This window comes from Eleginops maclovinus, chromosome 15 (genome assembly GCF_036324505.1).
Source record: "Eleginops maclovinus isolate JMC-PN-2008 ecotype Puerto Natales chromosome 15, JC_Emac_rtc_rv5, whole genome shotgun sequence".
Lineage (NCBI taxonomy): Eukaryota > Metazoa > Chordata > Actinopteri > Perciformes > Eleginopidae > Eleginops > Eleginops maclovinus.
Window position 1 is genome coordinate 4,798,623 of NC_086363.1, and position 15,639 is coordinate 4,814,261.

Sequence of the window (15,639 nt, forward strand, 5' to 3'; positions counted from 1 at the left end):
AGACTTGAATCAAATCAGGTGTAAAAAATGAATCAAGGCCAGAGTATTCTTAAACACACCAAAGAAATCAATGATCTTCCTGGTGACGCTTTGAAATACGTGCAGCATTTAAGGCTCATCTTGTGTCTCCAGCATAGCAGCTACTGTATTCTGCAATAACAGTCCCTAAAAAGTCAATAACAGAGCAGCAGACGTAGAAGAATAAACACTATACTCCTGTACTTCCTGCCTTAGCGATGCATACTTTTTCCAGCCGAGTGTGAGTGCACAATTCCACCTGATAACAGCACAGGTAGGACGCAGCATATGGATCCAGGTTTTTTTGTGGACACAGCAGAGAATTGTGGGTAGCCCCGGGGGGGAGTTACGGCTTGACAAATATTTGAAGTGCAGCCCGGCTCTGTTTGCCTCGGCCAAAGCTCCGGGTTGAGGCTGCTTCTATTGAATTATGCATCACAAAAGGAGACACAGCCAACAGCGTGAGAGTCGGAGAAATTGAAAAATTGAAAAATTGAAAACCATTTCACAACTCCTGATGATATAAAAAGGTGCGCTTGTATTTCGGCTCTTTTTCTTTTTTGCTTTATTCTTTTCACAGTCATTCGATTGAGGAATTGATTTTCAGGCAACACCTGGGAGAAATCCATAAAATTGATCTACGTGGACTAAAACTGGATTTCCTTTTGTGTGTGTTGTTGTTTTCAAACACACAGGTAACCTTCCTCCTTTATTCCTGTCTATGTAATGCACTTTGTGTTCCAGAAAACAAATCTAAAAACACAAATAAACCCTGAAAATTTCACATTTTTATAACAGGTATTTGCATACATTACATCTGCATTTTTTATCTTTATCAAATCCACTTACATTTAAAGTACAAATGACAACAACATCTACCACATTAGAAGATATGTTAATATTTTCTCAAAAGAGACTTGAGAAAAAAAGGCCAGCAGGGGACGAGTTAATCCCAAAAGTAAAACATAGATACAAAACACATTCCCACAAAGGGTTAAGAGAAAGGACTGACACTGAGACATGTTCATTTACAGAGTGCAATCACAGCATAACCATTTTAATAAATGTTTCGATAGCAGGTTTGATATAATCGCTTCATTATTTGCTATGGAAATATATGATTCTGTATCAGTGCATCTTTCGGGAGAATTGGATTTGTACAGTGGGTCTGTTCTACTGGAGCCAGCTCTAATCAAAACGGATTCAAAAACAGAGGTCTGCCTTCCCAGTAATCATGCAGCCGTGGTAGAAATCCTTAATCAAGTAATTGGATCTGTCGGAGTTGCATGGGAAGTTGGACACATTTCTCCCAGCGTGTAAATATTTGATATCAAATTGATTCTCGTCCAATAAGAAAACTGCAGTAGTCGAGCAGAAAAACCTCTACAAACTGTCTGAGAAAATTCAAAAGAAGGTTTCAAAAGACAAAAAGAAACCAAGCGTCTCACCGAGCAGCATGATTCGCCCCACACTGTAATGTGTGGTGTCCAGTGCTGCGGGTCAGAGGGGGCAGTTCACAGGTCCACCGTGGGGATGGTGCTCACCTTGTTGTTCCTGCTGATCCTCCTCTCGGGCCGCGGCCGGGGCAGTTTGGTCTGGATCAGCTCCTCGGGCGTGTTCCCCAGAGGAGGCAGCAGCCTCTTCTTGCTGTTCCTCGTCTCCGGTAACCACTGGGGGGGCAGCTCAAAGGGTCCGAACCCAAACTGTGGGGAGTCCTCAGCCTCTGTAGGTGTCGCTGGGGCCACCTGAGAGGAAGAGGCGTAAGCACATGTGTGGACCGGAGAGGCCCTCGGTGCTGTGACTAAAGGAGGGCCTTCCTTAGTGATGATCAGGCCCCCCCCTGACCCCTGCAGAGTGTCTTTTGTGGTGATCACCTCCCCTCTAAAGCTCCCCAGTCTCGTCCTGCCCTTGTGGTCGTCTTTAGGCCCAGAGCAACCTCCTGATATTTGAGGAGGGACCTCGTTCTCGACGTCCTCCTCCTCCTCAGAGGGCCTATAGATCTGCTGCTGGCCGATGTTGAACATCTCCAGGAGCTGGCTCCCCGAGCGGCCGGCGGTCTCCAGCCCCACTGGCTCCCCGATCACCCCCTCAGCTCCCAAAGAGTCCAGCCCCCCGGTGCTGACCACGTTACGGCGGCTGTAACGCCTGTGAATCCGGGCAAGCAGGTCCAGCCAGCTGTGGCGCACCGAGCGGTTCACCGTCAGAAACAGAAGGGGGTTTGTGAACAGGGACACCTTGGGGAGCCACAGCGCCGTTAGGTACAAGGAGGCCGGGAGCTCTTTAGTGTCCGCCAAGATGCTGCGATAAACCACCAGAGCTCCGTAGGGGGCGCTGCAGGCGGAGAACGCCAGCACCACGGCCAGCAGCGTGGCGTGCAGCTCGGCTTCTCTCTGCGATACGTACGGGATGGAGATGCTGTTCTGAGGAGTCCGCAGCGCCGCGATGATCACCTTCTTCTTCTGGCTGGTGCTGAGCGCTCTGCGGATCAGCAGCATGAAGAGGAAGACCAGCGCGAGAGGCAGGATCACCGTGGTGACGTTGTAGATCAACACGTACACCATGTGGCCCAGCGAGCGGGCGTGGTCGTCGGAGCAGGACGAGGTCACGTACACATCCGTCACGTTGGTCACAGCGAACACGGGGAGGCTCGCCACCATGGCGTGGACCCAGATGTAGATGACAAGTTCTCGGGATCTCGCATCGGAGATCTTCCTCTCCAACGGGTACAGCACAGAGTAATATCTGCAGCAGAAAGACAAATCATTTCATTTCATTTCAGCGGTAGGCCTTTTTTCACTGAAGGCTTTTTGACATTTCACAGTAGGAAAAGCACAGGTTTAAATTAATTCAGCTGTTTTGTATTGTAAATGCTTACTCACTGTCTCAAAAGTCAGGTTTCCATTAATGTATCACACATTTTTTACCAAAATTAGGAGAAAATTGTTAAAAGAAAATGAAAATAAATGCTGGTTTCCAGCCACTAGTATTATGCAATTATTAGAAAATTGGTTCATGGAGATTAGCAGAAATTGGCCACAATTCTCGAGTCAGAGAAAAACCTTTACGAAATTAGAAAGAGGGTGATATAAGATGGTGTAATTAAAAGAGCGCCAATCTGAATTTACATGATCATGAATGCATCTTAAATACTCCATAACAGAAGCTGAAGGATCCTTTTGTTAAAATACATGTTCACTCTTTTCAGTGTGTGTGTAGTTAATGAAGACTTGTGACTGAGAGAAAGGCTTTGAATGGTTCTGCAGAAAGGTTCAAATATAACGCACCTATTATCTAAGCTGTAATACAAAATCAAATCAGTAGAGCCCAAATGTATCTTTCATCCTCTGGCCTCCAGTTACTACAGTATATTGCAGGGGCTGATTAATGTCCTCTTTCTCTTAATTTAACTTTTAAGAAGGAAAATGTTTCTTCAAAATACCTGGATGGGAAACTCTCAGGATATGAAAATATATTTGTAGAGGAAAATAAACCATTGAATTATTATGAAACTGTTAATATGAAAGTGCCTCTAACCACACAACTTATCAACGGAAAAAAAATAACAAAAGGTATCTTCATCAATATTGTCTTAGTTGACTAAATTGGACTTCTGAATAATCCTATAACTAAGAAATGACTGCAGCATAACACCGTATAAGCTGCTTATAAAATAGGGGTAAAAAGAAAAAGTATGCATACTTAACATCATTTAACTGGAATGAGATTAAAGGATTTTCTCTCCAGTTATCCGGGGTGTACTAATTTATGTTGAAATCATGTAACTGCACAAGTATAATGTAAAACAAACTGTCATCCTGTTTTATTCCCAAAACAATAATAAAAAAAACACTAACTGTGTGAAGGACTATTTCCCTGGATCACATACTAGAGTGTGTGTGTGTGTGTGTGTGTGTGTGTGTGTGTGTGTGTGTGTGTGTGTGTGTGTGTGTGTGTGTGTGTGTGTGTGTTCATGAGTTGGTGCAGTCTCAGCCCGTCTGTACAGACACAGCCTCGATTGCCCTCCTTGAGATTAAATTATTCATCGGTTCGTTTGAAAGCGTTCTGGCTGTATTTTGTTCCTATGGAGGCAAAATCATCTTTAGAGCGGTGAAACCGAGGCTGAGGCGAGGCTGCGACAATACACCGTGTGACTGCAATCACCATCAGACCACACTTTATATCTGATGCTTTTAATTTGATAATGAAGTCCTGCACAGTGTTCAAATGATAACCACTACAGTCATCCAATATAGATTTTTTTCACGGACAAAATGGTCTGATATTGTTTGAGGAAACTGCAGGGATTTAATACATGATGGGGTTATGAGTAAGCAGGGATTTCATATGGTTATTACCCTGACTAAGGGGATTTAGGTTTGGTTTGTACGTCTGGTCCCCTTTATAAAACATGAATAACTGAATTAACCTCCTCCACTCTTAGTTCAAACTGCTCCACCGAAGATGAATGAGGCCATCAGCGTTGCTAGTTCTTTTCCAATAAAAGTAGCTAGCACTAAGAGGGATTTAATGGCGTTTTTTCTAGTGAAAATTGCCTCTTTTAGCTGCGGCTTTTATCACTGCAGGGAGGCCGGGGACGTGTCTGCACAGCGGGGCGTTGACATGCTCCATCCATCGCCACAACCAAGGACACAGGGTGTAGACGGAAAAAGTATTTGTCGAAAGTGGATTTTTGTGTCCTCTTATTATTTTATTTCTCTATGCCCATGTGGTAAAGGGGTTTGAGTATCATTGAGGTCAAAGGTCAAGGTTATTGTTTCATTTAGCTCTTGTTAATTATTTATTTTGTAGCTTGTTTAAAGGTCAGTGATTCCTTACTCTGTATCGTCTACAGAATCTGTGATACGTTGTTGTGTGATATGATTGTAAATTACAGAAGGCGGGAGGAGAATATTGATTTGTATTATCAATGATGGTATGGACCTGGAAATCAGAGTACACAGAGAATAAAAATGAATAAAACAGTCTGATGTGTCTCTACCTGTGTAGTGTTGATTTGCACTTCCAGGAAGAGAATTATAATGCCGAGGGATTTACTGATAAACTGATCAGAGGTTTTGAATCATCCACTTCTATCAAGTGGCACTTCCAGAAAAAGTGAGTGGGAGGTACGCTTCTGCTTTTTGAAACACATTTCTCATACGTCAGATGTTCAGGATGCAGGTTGAAGTGAACATAAAACATCTCTTTTATCCTGCTCAGGGACAGGGTTTTATATTAGTTCGAGGTGGGTTTTAATTTGAATTGCTAGTCACAGTTTTATCTCTATGACGTGTGTTTTGTTTTCCTGTGCTGACCTGTCGAGTGCGATGGCACTGAAGCTGAGCACCGTGACGGAGCAGAAGAGCTTGTGTAGGAACTTGATGGCCTTGCAGAGCAGCAGAGTGTGGAGCCACCAGCAGCAGCGCGGGCTGGCTCCCAGCGCCACGTCGAAGGGGACGCACGCCAGGCCGGCGCAGATCCCCGAGCACGCCAGGTTCTTGATGAATCGGTTGGTCACAGATTTGAAGACGTTTGTGCAGCAGGTGCACCACAACACTGTGGCGTTTCCTGTGGGGACAAGGTGCAGGGGTTTAGAAAAACATCAAACACACAGCTTACTGTCGTTTCCAAACCTGTGTAGAAAAGACTCATTTCTGCACATATTGCTTGTCTAGTTTCTTGGGGGTTTTAAGCACTTAAAGGCTTTCCAAAAACGCCTTTGAACAATTGGACAAATTATTGTAAGTACACTGGCCCGTGAATAAAAACATTTTCTTGGAAGAGCTGAAAAGACTTTGGTTTATTTTGAGCTTTCCGACATTAAGGGAGTGCTAGCTTGACCGCTAACATGAACCTTTTAAAGTCATATTCTAAAAAAATGATTTAGTTTTAACTTGTGTTTCACTTGTAACAAAATATGGAAACGGACAGAAATATCTCTTGGTCCTACCTGTCCATCTGAATGTAACTAAAGGAGAAACAGTTCATGGAAACCTCTCTGAGCATTACCGTGAACTTATAAAGACTAATTGCCCGGATCATTATGTTTCCCCTTGCAATGGTTGTTCTCCGGTCATTTCATTTTCCTCTCACAATCAAGAAAGACTAAATATGGGTTGCCTGGATACTCCATGTTGCCCATCGGTATGAAAGAAGGGCGACTGCCGATCTAAGTGCATTAGCACATATAGATGGATCATTGTTTGTTGGATCAGAGACTGTATGGAAAAATAAAGGAGCATTGCATGAACTGAGAGTAATACATATCATATAGATATCTGAGTGGTTACACCCCTCATTTTACACCATCGTTGAGTTTTCCTGGTTCATTTTTAAGGCCAAAACTGATACCTTGAAGTGACGTCTAATTCAAATTGTGCCACATGGCGAGATAAGACAACGATAATACATGTCAGCTGGGTTTATCAAATACAATACACACAACATTTTCATTTCTAGGTGCAAACACTGATTTTTCTCTACTTGTTGCAGCATATTTTGGATCCACGCATACCAGTCGCAGCCAGTTTTGCTGTTTTAAAATGATATTAGAGTCTTTATTTGGTGGGAAAAAGCGAGGACTCCTGCAACTGACAAAGGTGTGATGGCACAGAGATCTTTCAGGTAAGTCTGGAGAAGCTGTTGAGTCCGCTTCACAAAATCCCATCTGACAGGGTTTCCAAGGATAAGGATAATTCTGTCAAAGAAGAAGTACGATCAAAGACGGATTCTAAAACAGATGTAGAGCTCTTTGCAGGGTGAACAAATCTATTAAATCTAAACTGAGAGTGGCAGCACTTGATAAGGTTCAAGCGTGGAAACTGACATTTCTATAATTTGGAGCAACGGGACAGCAATGATTGTTAATTAGGTTTTGAAAAAGTGAATGTTAAACCCTACCCCCCGCGGCGCGCTGGCTGATGTCAGGGCATACGGGGACACGTGTGACACCAGCCTCTCCAAATGTAATTACCCGCAGAGTGTGAGCTGTGCTCTCATTGTGAGAGACAGAGCAAGATGTTCCCTGGTGAGGGAAAAAAACGTGTAATTTCTTCCTGCCGGTTATTTGTTCTCCTGTCTGCAAATGTTCAGAGCAGAGTCTGAAAAACAAGCACTCATCATCAAGTGCCAGAAACAAAAATCTGTTTACAGCTTACAAAGATATTAAAGCTATCAAATCAAGGTTATATATAAAAAGAATTACGAGTGTTTTTGGAAGCCGAATTGTAGCCGGAGAAGTTTTCGATGGAGCTGTTTTTGAGGGAACATTGTGTGCCTTACTGCTGGTTTCATAGCAGCACACAGCGGTAGTATTTCAGGGAAACCCTAATGAAGCTGTAAATAATGCTCAGTGAATCCATGAAGCTGAATCACATGGGATAATGACATATAAGCAAGAGTCATAACTTCCATGGTCAGTATAAAAACAATCAGTTCTGACCTATTGCCAGATAGGACACTCGACATGAGACAATTCTGCAAGACCCAGATTAAGTTAAATGATGAAAAAGAAATCTTGCTTTCCGCAATTTTGATCAAGTAAAGGTCCAAGTTATGGAAAATCGTGGCTATGGCAAAAAGAATTGGAGTATAATAACAAGAACAACACAAAGACTACAGTAGATGGTAATGTCTTTAGTTGTGCAGGTATTTGGTACTTGAACCAAATAACAATTAGACACAAATATGGCACTAGATCTAATGTAAGGGAGTCACTAGAGCTAAACTGTTTCTTGCAGAGGAACATGTACTATATTTCATTCCACGCATTCACCAGCTGTTAAGATATTTCCCTGGATAATGAACGTAAGTGATCATTTTCAAGGTTTACAAATAACGGTAGTAAAAATGCAAAGGGCTCTTGGGAGGAGCTGAGTGAGAGTTGTGATATCACACCCTGACAGCGGTTGCAAAGCAAGGGATTTACTGAAGGTGGGATCCAACATTTGATTTTAGAACAACATGCTAAAACATTTAACACAAAAAAACAAACAGGACCAAAGAGGGCGATTCTTAAACATTACAAATTAACAAGTTACTTTTTACTTCTTTGACATTACGTCATGGCATGATGGGTTGTATATATTGTGCCATTTTGGACAATTCTACAAGCAAGTGTAGACAAACATTATATATCCTTTGAAGAGCCTTTTGAGGACATCGATGGAAATCAAAGTTTATTATAGTAGCAGTTTTTCAGTTCAGGGTTACAAAGTGCTTCACATACATGTAACCACTAAAATATGTCCTGGTTAGAGCATCATGGAGACAATACTGGGAACTTTTCTCCATCATAATTGTTAGAGAATTTTTGGCTTAGGTAGTTAAACTTTGAGACAGCTCATGATTTTCTCCTTCCTTTGTCTGCATTCCCAAGGCATAGTTCTATGGCCTTGGGGGGCTGTTATCTCCCTTAAGGAGGGGCAGCTTGGGCGCAATGTTGATGCCAGTCTATGACCGAGCACAAGCTACCATGAGATAGTTATTGTTCAGGGATGTCTAGAAGCCTTTCTTATCTGGAATGCAGGTTCCCTGGCGCACATTCTTTTCCATGGACGACAGCTGTAGTTAGATTCAGCGTCCATATTTGTCTGGTCTCGCTGATGAGGAATGTTGATTATACACTCTGAACTGGTTAAAACCTCGTATTGGAGATCTTCAGGATTGGTCGGGCAACCGCTGTGTCACCTTGTGGCTGCAGCAAATGTCTTGTCAATTCTCCAGCCGTTAACTTCATAATAAAACTTCAGTGTTTGCCATCAAAGTTCCAGCTCTCCCCGCGTCTCTCTGAGTTTCGTCTCAATTGCTCCAGAAGTTTCCATCACAATAATCAGAGCCTTCATTGTCATTGTCCTTAAATACACGCCTGACACTTGAGCAGCTCCTTGGCAACCTTACTCAAAGCAGCCAATGTAAAGAGAGGGCACTCGCTACACATGATGGATTTTCTCCACTTAATAAATGCAAGAATAACTCTAAAAAGGTGTTTCTGCTTCACAGACATGAAGATAAAGTGTGTCATCTCTGGAGAGTTGTTAATAAGCTGCTGTGACGAGTGGAACAAGACTCATCCAGGCGTCGAAACATGTTATCATTAGCTGCTGAAACTCAAAGTGTGAAACATAATTAACACACATTTTTGCAACCCTGTGATGTTATAACTGCTTTTGTTTCATTTATGAATGGTAAGGAGCAGCGGAATAAAGAGCCAGATATTCACATCCTGTAATTCCTCACAGGTGTGATTACGATCTGTAATGGTGCCGTGCACGCAGCAGCACATTAATGCGCTTTACGGTTCAAATCTGATCTGTGCTTTAACGGGATAAACCACAATTGTCTGCTAATAAATAGGAATGTTATAACCTTGTAAGGCATTTTTTGTCAATGCTTTCTTTCTGAGTGTTCAGGATGACCAGATGACTCCCATGTCTGAGTTTAAGGGGCGCCAGATATGCAGTTTTATACCTTAATAAGTGAAAATGTGTTCCGTCTTTGTTTAAAACAAAAAGCAGCTCTTTGTAAACCTCTTATTAATTGTTTTAATAGCGTGGTGTATGAAACTCATGAACTGATGTGTGTTCATGTTTCATGATGTACTAAAAGAGCTTTTCTGCAATTTGTCAGTCACTCGGACAGATTTTCTCCTGGAAAAGAAGAGAAATTAAATCATACCCACAGCAGGACCATTAAAGTGCCTACAGGATGGAACCAACATCATCCTTGACAGTAAGTGCCATCTGATGATGTACTCTAGCTTTTATTATACAATGAAACCCTTATTGTGTTATAAAAAAGTGGCCAGAGCATCATGAACACACTTTTATAAACCTCAAAGACACTCCTCTGGAGCTTCATCACTTTTATTATTCATTGTTCTACTCTCTGGGCTATTTATGGATTCGTAGCCAGGCTGAAGGTTGCCTGCTAATAAAAAAAATGTATATTTCTCCTCTTTTTGTTGTTGTATTATATTCATTAGGTGGAATGAAAAAGATCTCCAATCAACCTTGCATTGGGTGTTTCAATAGGGACTGTTCCCAAAATGGATTCATTATGATGTGTAATGATAATGGCTTCTGTATTAAAACTTTAAAGCCACTAAAAACTTGAAACATAAACACTGTAACTGTGATGCTATTAGCACTGAGCGTTGGGAATTTGAGGCTTATAGCAGTGAGGCTCATTTGAAAAGAAAGGGGCAAACTATATTTCTGCATGTTACCTTTTTTAAATATGTGCAAATGGTAGAGGAGGACAGAGATGGCGTTTGCTTCGCAGCGCGGTGCAGGTGCTTTGACATTTACACAGTTTCTTTTTGCCTAATTTGGGCAGGTTCTTTTTTAAATGATGCCCTGGATTCACTGTTTCTCTGTCCCTCTAGAATCCTTTTGCTATAACGTTCAAGGGTTGTGTCGGTTTCTTTTTAACATACTGTGCTCCAGTGGTGCATTCATTGCTGTGGGAACATATGGCTTAACGCAAGTGTCTCATATGTACTGCATTTAAATTTTAGGCTCATAGAGACAAGGTTGTTTGAAAAGGAAAGTAGATGTTTTATATGTGTCCAAGCCAACAGATAAAAAGGAGGTTTTTAAGCTGTGCTGCTAAAAGGCAGATTTTGGCAGCCATTCCTGTCAGGCTTCCCTGACCCTGCCACATTGCACCGCACAGCAGGAGGTGGCACAGAGTCAGAACAATAGTCATTTGACAGTTTTGATATCAATTTCCTCCCATTTCATCATGGTGGACTGTTTGTGCAGCCTGTGATTGTGATTGCCTGAGTCCACACTTTTCCAAAACAGCACTAGCAATCATGTCTGAGTGTGTATAGAACAGCGAGGAGGTAGGATGTTACTGCCACATTTGTGACAAATAACACGTTCATATGCTGTGCTTATTTTCGGCCGGAGGATTATGTTTTTTTGGCTGGCATTAAGATGGAATGGATGTCAAAGGTTGTGACACTGATGTGCTGCTGCGCTCCGTCAATTCTCACAGCTCAATCCTCGCTTCCATCATTATCATCAGCACCCTGAGCTTCTCCTGGCACATGCAGGAATATTTGTCTCAGAGCCAGCAGAGACTCAGCTTGAAAGAGGCTTAAATTATGTACGATGAGTTATTGCTACCAATTTTTGCCAATTTCATGGTAAAATAGGTCACCAACACGTCATGTTTACCACCATAGACTACTGGCTCCTTGGGTTGCTTACCTAAGAATTCACTTTGAGGAAAGAAGGCCTTAAATACACAGTTTAAGGGTAACTTGGGTGTTTTCCTAATGCTGTTTAACATCCAATACATAAATAAGCATCCAATGAACATATAAACGCAAAACAGACTCATAGTCAGACATCATCAAACAAGATCACATGCAAACCATATTGTACTTCTTTGTGCATCCATATGGACAGCTACAGTGCAGAATCAAGGCTGCTGTCAGTACAGTTTTCAATGACCAAGGAACTGTCGCATGTCTTGACTTCCGTTTCAACAGAAGGAAGTGGAGTTTATCATCATGAAAATGTGGGGTATGTGCACAATGAGTCTGACCAGGTGGAGTGCAGCATGCTCTGAGTCTTCCCCCCAAAATACCTGCATCCTTCACTGCTGTGTGCAGTCAGGTTTGAATATTTTAGGGACGTCTCCCTATGATGATGGTCATGGTAGGATCATCTATGTACAATATGAGTTGCTAAATACCCCATTACGACCGTGACCACATTTTACGTTGGGTACAGAAGAAAGACACCATGCTACTGCCTTATATTCAATTCATTAAGGCTTAAGATATTTTAGGAAGACTTGTTTTTGCAGATGGCTTCAGCTATTCTAATTAATCTTGCATAAATTGTGTCCCTATGTGGATCAATTCAACTATATTTAAGAACCAAACTGTTGAGGCTCATGGATGCAGTAGCCTAGTAAATGTTTCAAAGGAGTGATTCCAAAACATACCTAAGGTTGTAATGTCTGCAGGTGGTGTAGGGGGCCTTCTGTCAAGTATGCACAGTATACAGTGGGGCAAAAAAGTATTTAGTCAGCCACCAATTGTGCAAGTTCTCCCATTTAAAAAGATGAGAGAGGCCTGTAATTTTTATCATAGGTATACCTCAACTATGAGAGACAGAATGAGAAAAAAAAATCCAGGAAATCACATTGTAGGATTTTTAATGAATTTATTTCAAATTATTGTGGAAAATAAGTATTTGGTCAATAACAAAAGTTCATCTCAATACTTTGTTATATACCCTTTGTTGGCAATGACAGAGGTCAAACGTTTTCTGTAAGTCTTCACAAGGTTTTCACACACTGTTGCTGGTATTTTGGCCCATTCCTCCATGCAGATCTCCTCTAAAGCAGTGATGTTTTGGGGCTGTCGCTGGGCAACACGGACTTTCAACTCCCTCCAAAGATTTTCTATGGGGTTGAGATCTGGAGACTGGCTAAGCCACTCCAGGACCTTGAAATGCTTCTTACGAAGCCACTCCTTCGTTGCCCTGGCGGTGTGTTTGGGATCATGTCATGCTGAAAGACCCAGCCACGCTTCATCTTCAGTGCCCTTGCTGATGGAAGGAGGTTTTCACTCAAAATCTCACGATACATGGCCCCATTCATTCTTTCCTTTACACGGATCAGTCGTCCTGGTCCCTTTGCAGAAAAACAGCCCCAAAGCATGATGTTTCCACCCCCATGCTTCACAGTAGGTATGGTGTTCTTTGGATGCAACTCTGCATTCTTTCTCCTCCAAACACGACGAGTTGAGTTTTTACCAAAAAGTTCTATTTTGGTTTCATCTGACCATATGACATTCTCCCAATCCTCTTCTGGATCATCCAAATGCCCTCTAGCAAACTTCAGACGGGCCTGGACATGTACTGGCTTAAGCAGGGGACACGTCTGGAACTGCAGGATTTAAGTCCCTGGCGGCGTAGTGTGTTACTGATGGTAGCCTCTGTTACTTTGGTCCCAGCTCTCTGCAGGTCATTCACTAGGTCCCCCCGTGTGGTTCTGGGATTTTTGCTCACCGTTCTTGTGATCATTTTGACCCCACGGGGTGAGATCTTGCGTGGAGCCCCAGATCGAGGGAGATTAGCAGTGGTCTTGTATGTCTTCCATTTTCTAATAATTGCTCCCACAGTTGATTTCTTCACACCAAGCTGCTTACCTATTGCAGATTCAGTTTTCCCAGCCTGGTGCAGGTCTACAATTTTGTCTCTGGTCTCCTTTGACAGCTCTTTGGTCTTGGCCATAGTGGAGTTTGGAGTATGACTGTTTGAGGTTGTGGACAGGTGTCTTTTATACTGATAACGAGTTCAAAAAGGTGCCATTAATACAGGTAACGAGTGGAGGACAGAGGAGCCTCTTAAAGAAGAAGTTACAGGTCTGTGAGAGCCAGAAATCTTGCTTGTTTGTAGGTGACCAAATACTTATTTTACCGAGGAATTTACCAATTCATTCATTAAAAATCCTACCATGTGATTTCCTGGATTTTTTTTTCTCATTCTGTCTCTCATAGTTGAGGTATACCTATGATAAAAATTACAGGCCTCTCTCATCTTTTTAAATGGGAGAACTTGCACAATTGGTGGCTGACTAAATACTTTTTTGCCCCACTGTATATATATATATGTGTGTGTTTGAAGCGACTTACCGAGTAGCGATCCTATGAGGATGAACACCTGGATGGCGGTGGTGAAGTCCCGGTAGGCTTGCTCTCGGAGGAGGCGCTGCCCGGTCCCCTCCGCAGCCCTGCCGCTGTCCCACAGCAGCGGCGGCGGGCTGGAGGCGTTCAGCGGCTCCAGCCAGAGGTGGGCTGCCGCTGTGAAATTGGCTGCCCCATCTCCCACCGTCACAGCCCGGCTCCCACTGTCCATGTCGCTCACCCCGCGATCCTGGCGGTGTTTAAGACGTCTGGCGGGAGGTCAGCAGCCAGCGTTGGAGAGGCATGTCTGTGTGGATGATAACGATGCCTTACGAAAAAAAAAAAAAACCTACAAGCTTGCAAGCAGAGATGTCAGTGAGGCGGACACACAGGTAGGCAATGCGCGCAGCTGCCAGGAATAACAGGATCTTCTGTCAGGAAATGTATCTGATACATCAGGAAAAAGCATGATGCAATTGCATCATGCATCAAAGCGCAGGGAAGTATCATGCATGGGCAGCATGACCCATAATCCTCCAATGCGGATGCATGGCAGAAATCAGTCACTTAAATCCGTGCGCAGTGATGCTGACACCGAGTGCACCTAAAATACACACCGGGTTGCAAGTATCCTTTCCAAAGAAGAAGCTTGCAGCACCGAGAACACGCCACCATCTCCTCTGGCCGTCCAGAGAAAATATCGTGCCCGTCTGTAAGGCTGATTCTCGCAGCAGCTGTCGGTAGCCCGAGAGATGTGGAGCAGTGTAACAGAATATCTCACAGCGTGAGGTGTAACACCGAGAGGAAGAGCCCCTCCTCTTCTTTGAAACTCCATTGAGTCTTATGAATGACAGTCTGTGGCCGAATCACACACTGGTCGGTGATTCACAGTGGTGGAAATGAACTAAGGTCACTTACTGAGCTATCTTTCAGATACACATATTGTACGTTTCACTTCTATTTTCTGTAGGCATAGTTACTTATACTACACATTTACTTCCTTTTTTTTATGGATAAACTTAAAAATTAAGTGTTCTTGTATGTGTTTAAAAAAGTTTCCTAGTTCTTAAACCAAATAACTTATTTAAATTGTCGCAGACCCAAAAATAGTGCTGCATTTTTAGAGAAACTCAAGAAAAGTTCCCCTTTTTTTTTTTTTTAGAGATGCCTTGTTCTCACAGGACAGCAATGCCACAAACATGGAATTGTTATTGATTATGATGCACTGCTGTATGCCGACCTACCCAACAAGTTAACAGTTGTAAACATGTACAGCAGCAAAATGCAACATACACATTAATGCAGCAGTGTTATTAACACAGAAAGTATAACTGATCCAGAGACCCAGTTAAACAATGTGAATGAATAGATATGTTTACAATAATGAAGCTCTCTATAATTGGTTGTTTTAACCCCAGACAGTACTTTCCATAGACTAATGTAACCAGACATTACATGGGCCTCACCCTGAACAGAAACCCTGCTGTTGTCCTGCTCAGACTGTTCTCTCATAGGAACGTGTGACATTCCCCATTGGTTTGCTGGAAATACCAAAATAGGAGAGGACATACCTCCATAAAACAACACAGAATTTCTACTTTACTTGATGTTATTATTTATAACAGTGTGATTCTATTTCTAACCAACCAGGGACACCCCGAGGAGATGCTTGAATGGACCGTTATGGAGAAAGGACAGAAGATCAATGATCTTATAATCATATGCTAATAATGCTAATTGTAATGCAAAATATATATAAACAGCACTTGTATTTCAAGCATTAATCAGCACAGTGCAGACATGCCTGACATTCATTAAGTCACATTCTGTAACATGTGATTTAGAAACATGTCATGTCTGCAACAAAGGTGGATGTGCTGAGAGGGATATCAGTGTCTCCAAGAGAATCAGACTATTTAATGGGCTACATTATTAACAAAACCCTAAGAGAAAAAGCTTCCATCATCAAAGTA

General features: G+C 42.5%; 1 protein-coding gene across 1 annotated transcript; it reads right to left on the minus strand.

Annotated features, from left to right (window-relative positions):
• Nucleotides 1–677: 677 nt before the first annotated feature.
• gpr176 (G protein-coupled receptor 176) lies at nucleotides 678–15,558 on the minus strand. Its single transcript, XM_063902802.1, has 3 exons — nucleotides 13,676–15,558; nucleotides 5,334–5,586; nucleotides 678–2,760 (listed from the first exon to the last, which is right to left on the minus strand). Exons 1-3 carry the CDS (start codon nucleotides 13,896–13,898, stop codon nucleotides 1,533–1,535), a joined length of 1,704 nt encoding a protein of 567 aa, XP_063758872.1. The 5' UTR covers nucleotides 13,899–15,558; the 3' UTR covers nucleotides 678–1,532.
• Nucleotides 15,559–15,639: the final 81 nt, after the last annotated feature.